General features: G+C 39.9%; 3 protein-coding genes across 5 annotated transcripts; 2 read left to right on the top strand and 1 right to left on the bottom strand.

Moving 5' to 3' along the window:
* Positions 1–217: 217 nt before the first annotated feature.
* iba57 (iron-sulfur cluster assembly factor IBA57) lies at positions 218–2,785 on the top strand. Its single transcript, XM_034103975.2, has 3 exons — positions 218–656; positions 1,617–1,966; positions 2,084–2,785. The coding sequence occupies exons 1-3, from the start codon at positions 316–318 to the stop codon at positions 2,473–2,475; spliced, it is 1,083 nt and encodes a 360-aa protein (XP_033959866.1). The 5' UTR covers positions 218–315; the 3' UTR covers positions 2,476–2,785.
* Positions 2,786–2,799: 14 nt separating this feature from the next.
* Positions 2,800–10,607, bottom strand: jmjd4 (jumonji domain containing 4). Its single transcript, XM_034103971.1, has 6 exons — positions 9,897–10,607; positions 9,627–9,792; positions 9,413–9,538; positions 3,669–3,936; positions 3,418–3,564; positions 2,800–3,315 (listed from the first exon to the last, which is right to left on the bottom strand). The coding sequence occupies exons 1-6, from the start codon at positions 10,147–10,149 to the stop codon at positions 2,980–2,982; spliced, it is 1,296 nt and encodes a 431-aa protein (XP_033959862.1). The 5' UTR covers positions 10,150–10,607; the 3' UTR covers positions 2,800–2,979.
* On the top strand, positions 10,124–17,318 carry snap47 (synaptosome associated protein 47). Of its 3 annotated transcripts, none has more exons than XM_034103974.2 (5): positions 10,124–10,213; positions 11,447–11,968; positions 12,157–12,659; positions 12,948–13,072; positions 15,869–17,318. In XM_034103974.2, the coding sequence occupies exons 2-5, from the start codon at positions 11,472–11,474 to the stop codon at positions 16,013–16,015; spliced, it is 1,272 nt and encodes a 423-aa protein (XP_033959865.1). In that variant the 5' UTR covers positions 10,124–10,213; positions 11,447–11,471; the 3' UTR covers positions 16,016–17,318. The 3 variants fall into 3 exon arrangements, with proteins under 3 accessions (XP_033959865.1, XP_033959864.1, XP_033959863.1); XM_034103973.1 differs by lacking the exon at positions 10,124–10,213 and adding an exon at positions 10,597–10,656; XM_034103972.1 differs by lacking the exon at positions 10,124–10,213 and adding an exon at positions 10,613–10,834.
* Positions 17,319–17,837: the final 519 nt, after the last annotated feature.

Here is a 17,837-nt window from a genome sequence, read left to right as displayed (position 1 = left end):
CATCTGCCTAAATATAATTGTCACTGTACTTATTTTATCTGCAAAATAAGTCAAGTTCATGTTATTATAATAATTGTTAAATATTCAGTTGTATTTATACAATATGTATGCTCCAGACATAAAAATAGTGTAACTGGGGGGAAAAACACACTTGTTTTGTTATTATCGAGCAATGCATTGTGGGATTTCAAAATGGAGCCCCGGCTGCTGGAGTCAACTGCGATGTCCTGTGTTATGTAGCCGTCGACCACAGTCAACAAAGGCAGTGTCTCCTATACATTAAACAGTGAACACACTCCTGTGACATTATACAACATGGGGGTTCTGTGTTTCGCCAGGGGAGCGTTCACGTCCGCCAGAAAATACACCGGTCGGCATTTGTGCCTCACGGTTTTCTCCGGTGTTTCGGCTCCAGGGGGTGTCCGTGTCAGAGGGTACAGCCAGGACACTGTGGAGAGAAATGTTGCAGGACAGTTTGTGTGCTATCACCTTCCTCAAAGGACCTTATTCAAAATCCAGGGACAAGACACGAGTCCGTTTCTTCAGGGAATTATAACCAATGACATGAGTCTGCTGGAGGAGCCTGGACTCACAGCCATGTACTCACATGTGCTAAATGTACAAGGGCGAACACTTTTTGACATCATGTTGTACAGGTGCAGTACTTTTGTAATACTATTTAAACTACATGTGTGTTCAGTGGATACAGGAGGGAGCGGCTACTTATCTTGGGAGTGCAGTTGTATGCGTAGATACTGGCCCAACAAACCTCAGGGTTTTTAAACCCAGTGTTATTTATACAACCTGGATCAACAAGTAATATAACACAGTGTTTGAGCAACAAACAGTCCACAATTTAGATCAGTCACAAATAGTAGAAGAGGTGCAGCTGTGTGTTGTACCTAGTTTTAGGTTTGATATGTGACAGACATTTGAAAGACACAACATTAATGCTATTTTGAATACCTTTGTGCTTCAAACTTTTTTTAACTTTTCAATAAAAAAGGTTGCGTAATTATCAATAACATATATATATATATATATATATATATATATATAGAAAAAGGACTACAATCCTATAAAAGATGTGTGTGCTACCAGTGTTTAACTAAATTGCTGCGTTAATTTGGAGTCACATCAGATTCAGCATCTTAAGCAGCTTAACTTTAAAAACAATATTTGTTTAAAACAGAAGAAGCCCTAAAATGAAATGTAAATAGCTGTAAGAAAACAATGGTTATAAATATCCACCAAAATGTACTGTACAAACATAAACTCATAACTTCTAGCTCCAGGCATGAACGAAACTCAAATATTGAAACAATATTGATGCAACGGAACTGTACATATTTTAGTTGGCAGTGGATTTAGTAACCAGTGATACTTGAGTTCTTAGAAACTTTGCCTAGCAAGCTGGACCTCTAATCGAGCTATGCTACACATCTTTTTGTGCTATTCAAAAGCCTCTCCAGGAAAAATTAAAATCCTTATCTCTATTTGTCCAGTCAGATTAAGTATCAATGTATCACAATATTATGTTTTGTATTAACCGATAGTAGTTTTTATGATTTATTTTTATTGTGTGTGGCAAATCATTTGCTGTATTTCCTTTTCAGTCTGAAAGAAGCTGATGCAGGGCCGGGCGTTTTCTTGGAGTGTGACAGCACAATTAAGGACTCCATCTTGAGACATCTGAAGATGTACAAGCTCCGCAGAAAGGTCAACATAAACCCCTGTCCAGAGCTGTCTGTATGGGCGGTGCTCTCAAAGCAAAAGAAAGCAGGTCAGGAGGCCGGTAAACCTGAGCTCTCCTCCCCAGACAAAGCTCTTGTATGGGAGGCTGATCCTCGCACTCAGGAAATGGGCTGGAGATTGGTGTTGGACAGTCAAGATAACCCCTTGGATATCATTGCATCATGTGAGAAAGGTGACACGGTGGACTATCAAAGACATCGCTATGCAATAGGTAAGGTCGGGTAGAATACTTGCAGATCGTATTTAAAAGTTAAACGAGGATTAAGAGTGTGTATGCACATGTTCTCTTGACACTTTGTTTACTTCCTCTGTTGTCATTGTTGTCTAGGACTTCCTGAGGGAGTGAAGGACCTTCCCCCTGGGGTGGCACTGCCACTAGAATCAAATCTCGTCTACATGCAGGGTATCAGTTTTAGCAAGGGCTGTTACATTGGCCAGGAGCTCACAGCCAGAACTCATCACACAGGGGTGATCCGGAAACGCCTGATGCCAGTACACTTGTCAGCTCCTCTCCCAGACCTCGAGGACGCAGCAGCGCTGCAAACACAGTCGGGCAAGCCAGCTGGGAAGCACCGAGCGGGGGTTGATGAGTTGGGTCTGAGCTTAATCCGCATGGCTCATGCCAAAGAAGCGTTGACACTCAAATCTTCTGATGACACCACAGTGGCAGTTGAGGCCTCTGTGCCAGCCTGGTGGCCTAAAGACGTGAAGAACAACTGAAGAGAAGGACGTCTTATAGTTCCCTAAAATGTGACGCACATTGAATCTGACAGACTTCTCAGACTCAACCCTGAAGTACAGTATATTACACTGTCATTGCTTAACAGCTGTGTGGTACCAATCCATATTTGAGTGATTTTGTTTTGTTTGTTATATAAAATCTAGTTTTACAGTGACAAAAATGTAAAGTATTAATCACGACAGAATTATGCTATTTATCAAATCTATTGCAGCACTATACAACAGGATGTACCAACAGTCGTTTGGTATTGGTGGTTGTTGAATAAATATGGAAAAAAATCAATACAAACTCAATTACCTTTGTGTATTTTTTATTTTATCTTTTGTATCTGTCAGTGCAAAAGAAAACATTCAACTTGTAAAACTCATCTCAAACTAAAGATGAAGAAAGACCTTTTTTTAACTTATTTCCACTGAACATATTGGCACTTTTCATTCAAGCCATTTCCAGGCGATAACATTGTTGAGACACCACTGCACATCTTATTCCTGATAAAGGAGATGCTGCCCCCTTGTGGATTGTATGGTGTCCCGAATTTGCTGTAACATGGTTTCTGGCTGCAAAGTCAAAGTTGAATGATCGAGCCGCTTAAAATCTTCATTGCAGAGAAGGCATTCAATTATGTGAGCCACTCTTTGGAGGTCAAAGGCAGCATGGTAAGGTCCAAGTGTGGTGAGGGTCTCCGAGAGATGCCGAGGGTAATCGGAGGAATTCCCAGAAGAACAGGCATTCAGGACAGACATCCGGTGTTCAGCAAGGATTTTCAGGAACGAGGCAAATTCTGCATAATTAATGCCAGAGCAGGCCTTCATAATGACCTAAAAAGTAAGAAAACAATAATGACTTTAAATATCAGATTGCTAACATTCATGGCAGCAGAATGTTTCAAGAAAGCATGTGAGCTAAAAAGTCTGAAGTACCTGGCAGTGCTGATGCCACGAGTCCATCGTGTTTCTCCACTCATCGATCTCTTTTTGAACGGACGATAGCTCACTCTGAAGGAACTGCCACATGATGTCTACGTTACAGCCATTCAACCAGTTATGATTTATAGAGATGGTGTCCTCCTGTAATACAGTCATTTAAGAGAGAGAATTTGTGGGAGTAGAAGTTTGGTAAATAGCTGTATTTATTATTGAGTAATTTTTGCATTTGGTGATTTTATACTTACCAGATTATAAACTTGATGGTGCCACCCACTGGGCACAAAAATGATTTCACCTGCCTCTTGTATAATTTCAAGAGGTTGACAAGCTTCCTCAGAGCGGGGAAAAAGGCTTCTGTCTCGAAGCTCAGCTGATGTTACATCGTAAGGGAGGTTGCCGTGAGTGTCCCTTAAAAACTCCTCCTGACCGGGAGGATACAGGAGCCATTTCTTCCTGCCACAGATGTTTGCAGACCAGCTGTAGGAGCGAAACACATCGGCATGGAACGGAGTCCTGGGGACAAGAAAGTGAATATGATTGATAGACGTCCCACATGTGTTGCCTCAACTATAACAACATTAAAGGTCCCATGTCATGCTTTTCCGGTTATTACCCGTCCTTGTGTGTGATGAAGGTCTTCATGCATGTAAACGGTCTGCAAAGTCACAAACCCTCAAAGTACACCCTGTAGTGAGTAAAACTCTAACACAGAAAATACCTGTCTATGCTACCCCAGAACGCCTCGTTGGAGATTTCTCTTTTTCCATTTTTTTTCTCTTCTGGGAACCAAGTGATGTGTCCATACCCAAATGGACCCATTGATCCAAATGGACCAATCCGTGTGGAGCCACGCACACACGTTCTCACTCCCATCCCGTCACATATTGACGGACGGTCAGGGCCCCTCCCCGTCGCTATATTATGTACAGGGTACCCCTTGCCCGTCAGGCTTCTACGGGCAGGGCGTCCCATAGACCTTCATTGCGGACAGCGGACCCCTTGACCGTCAGGCTTCTACGGGCAGGGCGTCCCATAGACCTTCATAATGCCTATTTTAAGGTTAATTTGGCCATTAAAATGCGTTTTGATGTCATTTTATGCGAGTAATGAGTTTTTATTTCTGATTATTTGTGCAGTACATGTACATGATGTTTAGTTTGCTAGTTATGACGAAGATTACTTCATGAATGTGTACACATTCATGGTTGCTAAGGTGGTTGCTATGGACGCTGCAACAGCTCCCAGACCTCGTGATCAACAACAATGGCCAACCTTCGTGTTATTCTCGGTGGAAAATGCCTATTTTAAGGTTCATATGGCCATTAAAATGCGTTTTGATGTCATTTTATGCGAGTAATGAGTTCTTATTTCTGATTATTTGTGCCGTACATGTACATGATGTTTAGTTTGCTAGTTATGACGAAGATTACTTCATGAATGCTAACGTTTTTTTGGTGGAAATGTGTTTTTTCACAGCAAAGTCATCCTTTGTACTTGGACTTATTGGGAGAATCTCAAGGCAAGAACATCCCAAATATTAATTTAGGTCTTTATTGTAGACCTTTAGTGTTGCCGTCTGTGAGGAAAATACTCAGAGCCTCGTATTTTTTAAATCTTTTTTTCCTTCTAATTTGTTATTCTTTTCAAAATAACACACTGTTATTTACTCACCAATAACACACAATTATCCTTGCTTTTATTTATTGGTTTAATTCCATAATCTCGGTCTTTTTTGGTGTTCGTCAGGAACTGAATTTCAAAATAAAAATAACCGGAAACAGACGTAGGCCTATAAGGGACATTTCGAGCATCATTGCGATTGTCAACATTTTTGAGTTTAGGATGGCCGAAGACACTACACTACCCATAATCCCCAGCTATCGTTTAGGACTACAGTCCCCGTGATTACTCTTTAAGGTCTGGGATTGGATGTTGGAGTGGCAGTGCGCCAAGGTTACGCAGCGTCAAACAGCTGTTTGAAATGGAACGAAACCACGCCAGACTATCCAAAACTGGAATCGAACGCCCCCCAGAACTACACACTACAGTGTAGTGTGTAGTTCTGGGGGGCGTTCGATTCCAGTTTTGGATAGTTGGTGGAAATGTGTTTCGCAAAATGTTCTATGGGACGTCTCTACTGAACCTTTTGGTTTTCCCCACAATTAGAAGTTGCCAGTATTAAACACATTGGTGTTATCAAATTTAAAACATATAATTAATAAATGGGTGAAAATCGCTGTCCATAATGCGCAGCATTAATATATAGCATTAATATATACCCACATGAGAGCTCATTGATACTTTGTAATTCTACTCCACTACAATTCAGAGGTTAACCTGGTACACTTATTTGAGTTACTTTGCAGATTCTGATTAATGATGTGAAATATAAACAACCCTTAAATCAGACTTTAGTTACACCGGAGTAAAATGAGATATTTGATAGTTGGTGCTTGAGAAGACTAAACATGTATCTGCAATTGACATGAATGGAAACGAGTAATAAAGTATATTGATTACTCGTTATTCTCTACTAATAGTTAATTAAAGACTATATATTATGGCTATTTTGCACATCCCTTTCAAGATTTCAAGATTTTAAAGGTTTATTGACATATCATATACACAACTATGGTGTAGTTATGCAATGAATGAAAAACTTGGGTCACAGGTCCCTCAACAGTGCATTACAAGACATCTATCAATATGTGTGTACCTCCACCATTAAACTGTCATATTCTGCACATTTCTTATTCTATCTACATACATAAGAGTATAATCCATATGTATAATATCAGTTAAAATAAGTGCTTCAACATAGTTAACATTGCAGGAAAGCAAGACCTTAATCTGTTATTTAATGTTTAAATAAAGGTTAATTCGTTTTTCTGTTTTGCACCTCCTCCTATTAATATCTTTGTATATCATGCACTAAACTGTTTTATTGAAGAGATCACTTATAGTATCTTCTTGATTTTTTATATTCTATATTTATATCACAGACCTTCTACTTTCCCCCTATGAAAGTATATGCACTCTTAATATGTTTTTAATCAAATATAACACATAAAAACAATAATTCAATAACGTGCTTTAACCACTAGGCGGTGCACACAAGGTACACACAGACACTTGTATGTACAACATCTGAAGATGTGTAGTTTTATTCATGCTTTCACATAATTTTACAGCATATTGCTATACTATTTCAGACTCAGTATTTACATTCTTACATTCAAAATTCAATCCAATTCAAATCAGTAATATCTTTAAAAACTACAAGTCCTTTTATATCAGCTGTGCACCGTTATGGTGTAAATATAACCTATCTATGAATTATATCAAATGTAAAAGTCAGCCGAATTAGTGTTGATACTGCAAGGAGACGTATTGTGTGAAGAGAAATTGAAGATGTTTTTTAATTTTCGATATATTTATGATCCACGTCAAGTATTCAGTTTCGGCGGCATTTCTTCAGTTTTTCCAAAGGTCTTCTCATCAGGGCGCTATAAATAAAGAACTACGGCAGATCTGTAATATTTAATGCAGCCGAACCGTGTATTACAATGCCGTTATGTGATGACTTTCAAAGAGAAAAGCAAGAGCACTCGGAATTAAGTATTCTTTTATTCTTTTAAAATGTTTTCCGGATTTCATATAATATAAACACCAAATCCCAGCATGCATTGCGGCTAAAACATCCAATCAGCGTAGCTGAGAATCTTGGGTAATCGCTCGAAATGCTACGTCTGTTTCCGGTTATTTTTATTTTGAAATTCAGTTCCTGACGAACACCAAAAAAGACCGAGATTATGGAATTAAACCATTAAATAAAAGCAAGGATAATTGTGTGTTATTGGTGAGTAAATAACAGTGTGTTATTTTGAAAAGAATAACAAATTAGAAGGAAAAAAAGATTTAAAAAGCACACGTACTTACAGCCAATCAGTTCTGAATTATGTGAGATGACGTATGGTGGGGATGGCAGCACTTTGCCCCTATGGTCATTATTTGTTGCCATCCATCCATCCATCTTCTCCCGCTTATCTGTGGTCGGGTCGCGGGGGTAGCAGTTCCAGCAGAGAGCCCCAAACTTTCTTTTCCCTGGCGACATCAACCAGCTCTGACTGGGGGATCCCAAGGCGCTCCCAGGCCAGCGAAGAGATATAATCCCTCCACCTGGTCCTAGGTCTACCCCTTGGTCTCTTCCCAGCTGGACGTGCCTGGAACACCTCCCTAGGGAGGCGCCCAGGTGGCATCCTAACTAGGTGCCCGAACCACCTCAACTGGCTTCTTTCGACGCGAAGGAGGAGCGGCTCAACTCCGAGTCCCTCCCTGATGACCGAACTTCTCACCTTATCTCTAAGGGAGACACCAGCCACCCGGCGAAGGAAACCCATCTCGGCCGCTTGTATCCGCAATCTCGTTCTTTCGGTCATGACCCATCCTTCATGACCATAGGTGAGGGTAGGAACGAAAATGGCCCGGTAGACAGAGAGCTTTGCCTTCTGGCTCAGCTCCCTTTTCGTCACAACGGTGCGGTAAAGCGACTGCAGTACCGCTCCCGCTGCTCCGATTCTCCGGCCCATCTCACACTCCATTGTTCCCTCACTCGAGAACAAGACCCCGAGATACTTGAACTCCTTCACTTGGGGTAAGGACTCATTCCCTACTTGGAGTGGACAGTCCATCGGTTTATTTGTTGCCACACACATTAAATAGGAAAATACTCTGAGCATGCGCAGTGTAGTTTTTGCAGTCACCGTTCACTTAGACAGTCAGAGGGAGGGGCAGGATCAGGTTTTGTCCCACATGGCTCTAAACAGCTCAATAGGCACACACTGTAGACACTAATTAGAAGAACACATACTAAAACAGCAATGTACAGACGAATCAGATGATTAAACACGATCTTAAAATATATTTTATATATATATTTTTTTTTTGCATTTTGTTGTAATCATTATTTTAATACTTTCTGCTGACACTAAGTGGGGCTGTGCCCCACCTGCCCCTAATGACCAGTCGCCACTGTGTACATGTACTGCACAAATAATCAGAAATAAGAACTCATTACTCGCATAAAATGACATCAAAACGCATTTTAATGGCCAAATGAACCTTAAAATAGGCATTTTCCACCGAGAATAACACGAAGGTCGGCCATTGTTGTTGATCACGTGGTCTGGGAGCTGTTGCAGCGTCCATAGCAACCACCTTAGCAACCATGAATGTGTACACATTCATGAAGTAATCTTCGTCATAACTAGCAAACTAAACATCATGTACATGTACTGCACAAATAATCAGAAATAAGAACTCATTACTCGCATAAAATGACATCAAAACGCATTTTAATGGCCAAATTAACCTTAAAATAGGCATTATGAAGGTCTATGGGACGCCCTGCCCGTAGAAGCCTGACGGTCAAGGGGTCCGCTGTCCGCAATGAAGGTCTATGGGACGCCCTGCCCGTAGAAGCCTGACGGGCAAGGGGTACCCTGTACGTAATATAGCGACGGGGAGGGGCCCTGACCGTCCGTCAATATGTGACGGGATGGGAGTGAGAACGTGTTGCGCACGCGCACACGCGCACACGCACACACACACACACACACACACACACACACACACACACACACACACACACACACACACACACACACACACACACACACACACACACACACACACACACACACACACACACACACACACACACACACACACACACACACACACAGGTGTCATTTTCTGGTTGCTAACGCCATTGTAACACATAATCACTGATGTTCCGCTGTAACGGTGCTAGACTCATCAGAACAGAGTGGGCGAGCTGACCAATCAGAGGGGGGGGGGGGGGGGGGGGGGGAACCTCAACAATGGAATTATGATCAGTAGAAATGGCCATGACATGGGACCTTTAAATATATTGAGACCAAGGTAACATAATGTTGGTTTTACCAACATTATTTTACATTTTTCTTACCAAGAGCCTTTAGGTCCCATGTAGACAAATCGGTAGTCATCCACTTCAAGTGTATCCCAGTATTCATTCAGCCAGTCAGAAGAGAAGAAGACTGGTGTGCTGTAAACATTATGCTCTGGATAGTCCCTGTAGAACCACAATAATAATTTCATACAGTAAAGTATTTAGAAAAATGTGCTTTAGAAATATGTTTGTTATCTGTATCAATTCATACCTTGCCATGTGCCAGTCTTTCAGATAGAGACATCCTTTAGGTGAGGAGTGACCATTCTTGATGTATTCCTTCCAGTAGTGTATAAATTCTTTGAAAGGTATTACTTGTTTAGGGTTTGCATTGTACTCCTTTGCATTGCAGTTTGCAACAGGAACAGGAGTCTCATCTGAAACAAGCAACACACACATTATTGTTACACTGCATGACAGCTTCCAATGCAGAAGCTGCATCATGATACATATAGTTTGTTAATATCATAGGGCTACATACCAAACTCTTGCAGCAGTTTCTGGAAATTCGGCTTCCCTTCCTCCGACACCCATTGTTTTCTACACTTCCAGTCCTCTGTAAACCTTCGTGAGAACATGCATGGGTGATTGGGAAGCAAGTACTTCTTAAAAAACTTAGAATAGCTCAGATCCTTGTCGATGTAGTCTACAAAATGTGAAGACCAGAACTGTTCATAAGACGGTCTTGGTATTTTTACCAGGCTGCAGCAGTTACGGTACGCGTCCCTGTCCATAATGGTAAACAAGAACTGTGCTAGCCTGTTAGCTAAGCGGTCAGCGTTTGGACAGCAAACGACGGTAAGGAAAAGCTAACCGGTCGATTTGTTTTACATTCACTGTTACATAACGTACGCCTTTTCAATTATACTGTCACTCTTGGGCTATATCATGCTAGAAAAAAACATAATGCTAAAATTATTTGAAAACATGTCGCTGAATATGACCCCATCCCGAAAATAGCAACGTAAGGTTCCCGAAATACACACAGAATATAGTGCTTATTTTTGTTTTATTTGTTTCTATTTATTTTAAAGATTAAGCTGTATGCTATTTTAGCTTATTCAGAAACCGCCGTCTTAGTTACAAATAATTATGTTTTACAAAACCTTGTCGCGATAGCCTTTTGACAGCAGAATATTCAAGTCGGACAGTAAATACAGCCGTGCCTCTGAGTGACGTCACTTCCGTAATAAACAGCTTTACAGAGAGGAGTGTAGGGTTACACTGCTCAGGACAACAAGGTAATGTTGTCGATTAATGTCTTGTTAGACGGATATAATAGTCCAAGAGGAAGTGATAAATGCTAAGAGGGTTTATAATGTTTTAATGACGCAATCGTAAAGGCCGTTTCTTATGAAGATGTCAGTGTAAACGCCTCAGCTCATTTGCTTCTTGGATTCCTTATTATTACACCCTGAGGTACGTGTGTGTGTTTACTATCAGGACAATTGAAGACATAACTAAAAACAATGTCTTCATAATGTCATTTACAGAAAATATGTGTGCATTAGCAGTGGTGTAAAGTAACTTAGTGGTTAAGTACTGTTCTTGAGTACAATTTTGAGGTAATTGTATTTCAATGTTCTGCTACTTTTTGCTTCTACTCCACTACAATTCAAAGATAAATCGTGTACTTTTACTCCACTATATTTATGTGATATCTTTAGTTACTTTGTAGATTCTGGTTAATGATGTGAAATATAATCAACACTTAATTAAGACTTTTTCACAAATGTACAAGCTACTATTTAAAACTACCTGCACACTTTGATGCATCAATATGTATAATCAAAACATATGATATATATTATTATTCTGTATTTGGCCGTTCTGCATAATGGGTACTTTTGTTACTGTCAGTATATTTTGAAGCCAATACTTTTGTACTCGGTACCATTTTGATTGTTGGACTTTTACTTGTAGCAGAGTATTCCTACACTCTGGTTCTCATCATTTACTTAGGTATAAGATATTAGTACTTTTTCCATATCTCCGTGTAAGTATAATGCATATGCATATTTGTCGTTCTAGGTGAATCAGTGTAACTCCTTCCAAAATGAGCCGGGATGCTCCTATCCACAGCTGGCCTGGCTCCTATTACATCAACACTGAGAAACGGTGGGAAACTGGCACCCTGTCCCTCACCAGGACCATGGTGCGCTTTGTCTCTAACCAGAGTAAGGAGAGTCTTACCAGCTTTCGCCTTTCCAGGATCATGGATATCAAGATGGAGTCATCCAGTTTCATCTTCAGTACTCTCACAGTGCTTGAAGAGGGCAATGTGAAACACTGGTTTGGTTCCCTTAAACCTAACAGGGTGGTGGTTTATAACGTGTTAGAGCATTTTTGGAGGGAACGCCTCCTGTCCCCTGGCTCAGAGGCACGGGGGGCCGAATGCAAACCCTCTAAAGGCAGTGAGCTGATCAGCCTGGTGGCGGGGGCCCAGAGAAGATTGGAGGACACCGGCAAAGTCCTCAGCCACCAAGGAGAGCAGTTTGGCAATGCGATGCAGGGACTGGAGAAGATTGACTCAGATCTGGGCGTGGCTGATAAGTAATTATCTCAACAAATTCCTGACTCAATGATATTATGCACTTTTCTATTTGGAAGTCTTGTTCATGTTTAATTTGTGTAGTGTGGACTGCTATCACTAAGTAGTTGCAATGCAAAACAAGCCTAATGTAATACTAAAGCAAGTCATAATCCCATGAATTGTCATTTCCCTTTTTACTCTTTTGCAGACTTTTGTCAGAGCTGGAATCTCCCCCCTGGTGGCCTTTTGGTAAACTCCCCTGGAAAACTCAGCAGGAAGCTAAGGCGGAGGACGCTGCAAGAGCTGCGGCCCGTTCAGCAGCTGGTAAAGGCTCTGGTAAAAATAAGGTAATCGCAAGCATCCCAGCTATAGTGACCAAAGGAGGGGACTCAGACTTAAAACCTGGATGCTTGTTGGTGCTGGTGTCCTCACTGGAGGTGCTAGACACAAACTGCCAACTCATTCACCGCTTTGAAAGAAATGACATTGACGAAGTTAGAGTGCACAGTCCGTATGAGATCACTGTAAGACAGCGGTTCATTGGGAAGCCGGATATATGCTACAGGTTCCTGTCTGCCAAGATGCCGGAGGCAATGTCGGTGTTAGAGATTCAATACCGAAAAAAAGTGGAGTTCACTAGTGAATACACTGCTTTCAGAGCAACTCCAGTTTCATCTCCGTGTGACACAGAGGGGCAAACCTGGAATGAAGGTAAGGCATATTTTATATAAATAAATAATTTTCCACTGTTTCCACATCTAGCATGAAATTGACCACTAAGTGGCAGTAAAGCTCTATGTCTCCATTTCTAGCCAAATGTAAAAACATTTCATGCACATGACTTTTGGACACGGTTATTGGTGTCTTTCCTTGACAGAAATGTGTTTTGATGAGTCACTTTGTCCTGATTGCCACAGTTACTTTGAGTTTACTGTCTGGTTTTCTCATAAACTACATATGCACTCTGCACTTATTCACATTCTCCACCCATGGAGTCAGGTCTGCTACAGAGGTGCCAAGACACGGAGCTCCCACTAGAGGTCCCAGCAGGAGCGCTGTCCCAGCTGCAGGTGCACGTCCTCCAGCCATCTGTCAGTCAGTCTGAGGCCCAGGAACTGAAACAGGTGAGACCAGTGTTAATATATCATGCATACACCAAGGTCGCATTTTTCACGTTTGTATTTATATGTATTTTAGTAAACAACCCTATGGTTTTAGTGAAATGTATTTTGATTCCAACCTTCCATTCACTATAATGATTTTAAGTTTTCATCCTGTATGATTAAAATGTTATTTAGTGAGACCACAAACCAAAGTCCATCCTAGTTTTAAGAGTTGGAAAGAAACCTGGTCAGACTTCACAACGTCTTTCCATTCAGAACCTCTCAATGCTGAGAAATGTTAGCGACATGGTCTGTGGTGGCAAAATGTAAACAATGATGCATATTCAGAGCTATGATTCAGATATTTTTTTGGTGTGTGGAACACTATTCCATATCCTAAATAGATATATACTGTAAAACATTTTAGTAATCTACTTTTGTTAAATTATGCTTAGATAAAAGCTGCAAGCAGCATTGAGAGGTTTGAATTAATTTTATGAAATGACACTAAGGCTCTAATTGTATATTTGCTGATTTCTATGTTATTTTAAATGCATGAAATATACATGTTTGGTAAATATACCTCAAATTATTCATTTTTGCCCATCTTTAATTGTATCAAATTGCCCACACTGATTAAAACATGTCTCAAATCAAGCCCCTCAAAAGTTTCAAGGAAAGCAACAACTGGCTCCTAAGGGGGGACAACACCCTCTCCTTAGGGCTTTAGAGATGTAGGGAATCACACACCCAGGACATTTGAATCCTTCCTTGTTGTAATTCACATCTAATTTCTGCTGATATTTGTTGCCAGAAACTCTTGGTTCTTTTGAGACTTCTTTGCTCTCTAAACTTTTCTCATTGAGATGGATTTTGAGCAACTCTGAAACCTAGCTAAAGTGAATAACAAAAAACATATTTCTACTAGGTTACCTGCAGCATGGCAGATGTTGGTTCTAATTGTGCAAAAGGAAGAAGAAAGAGTGTGACTTCATTCTGTGTTTAGGACAATGTTACTCCTCTATATCTTACATAGCAAATAGATGTGTATGCTATATTAATGCTCTGAATGCCATACCATAGAAACTTTTTAAAGGAGGAAAGTTGTCATTTTTAAGATACTTGTAAGTACGTGTCTCCAACATTTGGTTAGGAACTAGTTCTCAGGGTTCTTTCAGATCGGATAATATCTGGGGAATCAGTACCACGACAACTTTATACCTGTTATTGAATTAATTTGTGTTCACAATAACAATGCACACTGTTTCACTGTTGTCTTTGTCTATATAATCATTGTTCAAACAAATGTATAATAGCAGTGACAGCAATAGGCCATTTATACAGGTTGGCTTATTGTGTTCATAAATGGCGCATTGTCGAGAGCTGATAATGGTTCAGACTTCAAAGGCTGCAAATTTGAAGTTAATGCTATGCTTCTGTAGACACCCTATTCTTATTGTAATTCATGTCGAGATTAAAATCTACAGTGTTGCAACTTGTTCGGAGGGTCACTGAGTTTAATTTCCTGCACTAAGTGCTTTAGCAAATATTCCCCTTTGTCCGATCATTTCATACCAGTATTATTGTTTGAGGTTGGAAATTCCATCTTTAATATCAGCACAAACTCATTCGTAGATTTCGTGTACTGTATTTTCTATCAATTCAAAGTCCTTAAATTACCCCGCTCATCCACAAGACTAGCATTGAAGCTCATGTGCTTTTTCAGTTCTAGCCTAAATGTTTAATTTTAGGGCTTTCTACATGACTTAAATCCTCTCACCAGTCACCATTGTATAAGCAATAGCTAAAAATATTCATTTTCTGTGTTTATGTATGACACAAAAAGTCCTGTGAATGTTAAATGCAAGTCGTGATTTAGTCATGTTCCCCCAGTTGAAATAGTAAAGTCACAGACCTGGGTGAGCGAATACATTTGCTCCTCTTTGTGTATTGACATACTATCTGTCTGGGCTTGTTACTGTGCTCAGTTGCAATGGCCGCGTGTACCGGCCAGTGAAAACTGACTTAATGTCGGTGGGTGTGTGAGAGCATGTGTGTATAACATAATATTAGTTTAGAAACGATGGTGGTGGGGTTGGGAGTAGTGTTTATAAGGTTGTACTTGGCACATCACCTTGTATTTAAGTTATTCCATCAACTATAACATACACAGTTTTTGGGCCATGGAGATGAAGTCGCATATTCCTTAAAATCACAGAGAGCAGAAAAACAAACTGTATTGTTTATAAATGATCCCAGGAGAATAGCCTCCAAGATATTTAAATAAGTTCGTAAGCTTTTTATTCTGCATAATACAACATATTATATCTGCAACACGAGTATCGGTTTGGTGTTGACTTCTCACCTGCAGACATTTAACAGCAGACTGTTGTCTTTGTAGCGAAAGTGATCCGAAATAAACTCTGAATTAAATGAAAAATTCCCTCTTATCTACCCCATCTCTGTTTCACAAACACACTCATTCTCTAACTCACTAACACAATCTGAATCTATACACCTCTCTTCTCTGAATGTTCCACTCTCCCCAATGTTCTGTGTGTGTGAGTTTGTGTTACTCATATTGTGGGGACACCATTCATTTTACACTCACAATGTGGGGACTCGCCCATGCAAAAAAAGTCCTCATAACATAAACCCTTACGCTATATAGGGAATTGGTTCAAGTTTAAGTTGAATTTAGGGGGTAAGGGTTATGATTAGACTAGTCAGCATGTTAGGGATAGGGTAAGTCTCCTGGAAAGGATTGTAAGACAAAGTCCTCTAAAGTGATGAAAACATGACTGTGTGTGTGTGTAGATGCTGATGCAGCTGAAGAGCCTTGCCCTGGAGGCAGAGACAGAGCTGGAGCGGCAGGATGATGTTCTGAACGACCTGACCAGCTCCACTGACCGAGCCACCATGAACGTGGAGAAGCACACTTGCCGCATGAAAAAACTGCTGTAGCTGTGACAGCGTCCCCATGCCCCCCCTTAGGGATGCACAGCAAGCTTCCTAATCGTCTTCATTGGTACAACATTGGACCAGCAGAATACAGCAGTTGGGAGATGCATACTCAAGATACTTGACACGGATTTAAGCGTACAGAGCTAACGGAACGTCCAGGAACTTGACACTAAACACATTTACCAAAATCCCTGATATTTGCCTTTTAGATTATGAGTTTTTTGTTTTGTTTATTTTGTTTATTTGAAATAATTCAACACAGCTTACTAAGCATTTCATTTGTCATTACTTTGTGGAGTTGCCATTTGTAAGGCAATTGCCTAAAGTAAAAGCGGCACCCAATTGCCCATCCAGCACTATGTTAGGCGATGCTGATGATTTGGCTCTGCCTATTTAACCTATTGGTTTTGGAACCTGAGTTGTATATTGGTAAATAGCTTGCATCTAATGCCTTCGGAAAGCGAAATATAACAAGCCTTATTTTTTATCTTTGAAGAAACACATTTGTTTTATTTAAGTTGGGCGGACATATTCCCCACTAAATAAGGTGTAAGCAATATAATGACGGTTAAAGCTTTCCTGTTGCATCACCGTAATATCCTTGTTACTGATGATGGAGGGCCATTCTTTCTTTTTATAACCTTTGCTTTCACATTATTGTCCTGCTGTATCTGTGTCACTTGTCCTCTCCAGACATTGTCTCTGTGCTGCTTTATGTTGCAGGTCTTAATATTGCTGCGTTGTATTGCATCGAGAGAAAGGGTCCCAACATTTCTAAGATATAGCCGAAGACTGTAAACGTGCGACTTGTTCTGGGAATCTTGAAACCAGAACGGAAAACACTTCCATGATTTGTTTTTAAATAATGTAAACTAAATACTCCATATTTAGCTCACAATCTACTGTATATCTTGTGAACAATTGACAATTTAATTCTGTATAATCTGTAAACGACAGATGCATGTATTGTGATTTTATTGTGTTCTCTTATTACTGTCAACTTGTAATTAGCTGAAAGTTATACTTTAAATTATTTTTAAAATAATCATTTCGGAGCTGTACATACGCTTCTTTTGCTGATGATACTAAACTTATCTTGACATTGGATAGAAATAAACAATCAGCTATAATAAATATAAAGGGAAAGGTACACCTGCATCTGTTTAAAGCAAACAAATGGAATAAATGAAGCAACACTTGCATTTTAGATATTGGAGTTATTTAATGATTTAATTCATCTGAAAAGTATCACAATTGTAGGCCTGTCATAGCATATGATCTGAAATAAAAGTAAGTCTCTAACTATCAAAAGTAAAACTGTTTTTTTTTGTTTATTTTAACAATGTATTCAACTTTGAAGTTTGGTTAGTTCGACGAGTTGCTCAACTGCTCTTTGATATAATAATTTCTTGTTAAATAGCACTGGATTTTTTCTGAACTGGGAAACGTTAAGACTGAACGGTACAGGGTAAAAAACACAATTGGTTTACGCCTATAAAACCCTATGAACTTTCCATAATTATGAACAAAATCAAACAATTCATTACAATCTTTGTTCGACAAGAATATCATTTTAAATGACGCTGTGTAACCCACACTTTAATAACTGCTGCCAGCTGTGTTGGAAAGAATATGTTCATCAACCATACAATCATAATCACTGTAAACTGTTCATTCAAAGTATTCACACCCCTTCCATGTTTAACGTTTTCCAATGTTGCAGCCTTAAGTTGAAATGCACTCAATACCCCGTAATGAATCAGGAGTTAATCATTTATTACAAATGTTATTTTAAAAAACCGAAATAACCAAAACATGAAAT

The sequence above is a fragment of the Pseudochaenichthys georgianus genome, chromosome 17 (genome assembly GCF_902827115.2).
Source record: "Pseudochaenichthys georgianus chromosome 17, fPseGeo1.2, whole genome shotgun sequence".
Taxonomy (NCBI): domain Eukaryota; kingdom Metazoa; phylum Chordata; class Actinopteri; order Perciformes; family Channichthyidae; genus Pseudochaenichthys; species Pseudochaenichthys georgianus.
This window is presented reverse-complemented; position numbering and strand designations above follow the sequence as displayed.

Coding starts and splice junctions, on each gene's coding strand:
- iba57 (XM_034103975.2), top strand. CDS start 316: ATGGGGGTTCTGTGTTTCGCCAGGGGAGCGTTCACGTCCGCCAGAAAA. Junction 657..1,616: donor TTTGACATCATGTTGTACAG/GTGCAGTACTTT, acceptor TTTCCTTTTCAG/TCTGAAAGAAGCTGATGCAG. Junction 1,967..2,083: donor AAGACATCGCTATGCAATAG/GTAAGGTCGGGT, acceptor ATTGTTGTCTAG/GACTTCCTGAGGGAGTGAAG.
- snap47 (XM_034103974.2), top strand. CDS start 11,472: ATGAGCCGGGATGCTCCTATCCACAGCTGGCCTGGCTCCTATTACATC. Junction 11,969..12,156: donor GATCTGGGCGTGGCTGATAA/GTAATTATCTCA, acceptor ACTCTTTTGCAG/ACTTTTGTCAGAGCTGGAAT. Junction 13,073..15,868: donor AGGCCCAGGAACTGAAACAG/GTGAGACCAGTG, acceptor GTGTGTGTGTAG/ATGCTGATGCAGCTGAAGAG.
- jmjd4 (XM_034103971.1), bottom strand. CDS start 10,149: ATGGACAGGGACGCGTACCGTAACTGCTGCAGCCTGGTAAAAATACCA. Junction 9,793..9,896: donor GAAACTGCTGCAAGAGTTTG/GTATGTAGCCCT, acceptor TGCTTGTTTCAG/ATGAGACTCCTGTTCCTGTT. Junction 3,937..9,412: donor ATGGGACCTAAAGGCTCTTG/GTAAGAAAAATG, acceptor TCTTGTCCCCAG/GACTCCGTTCCATGCCGATG.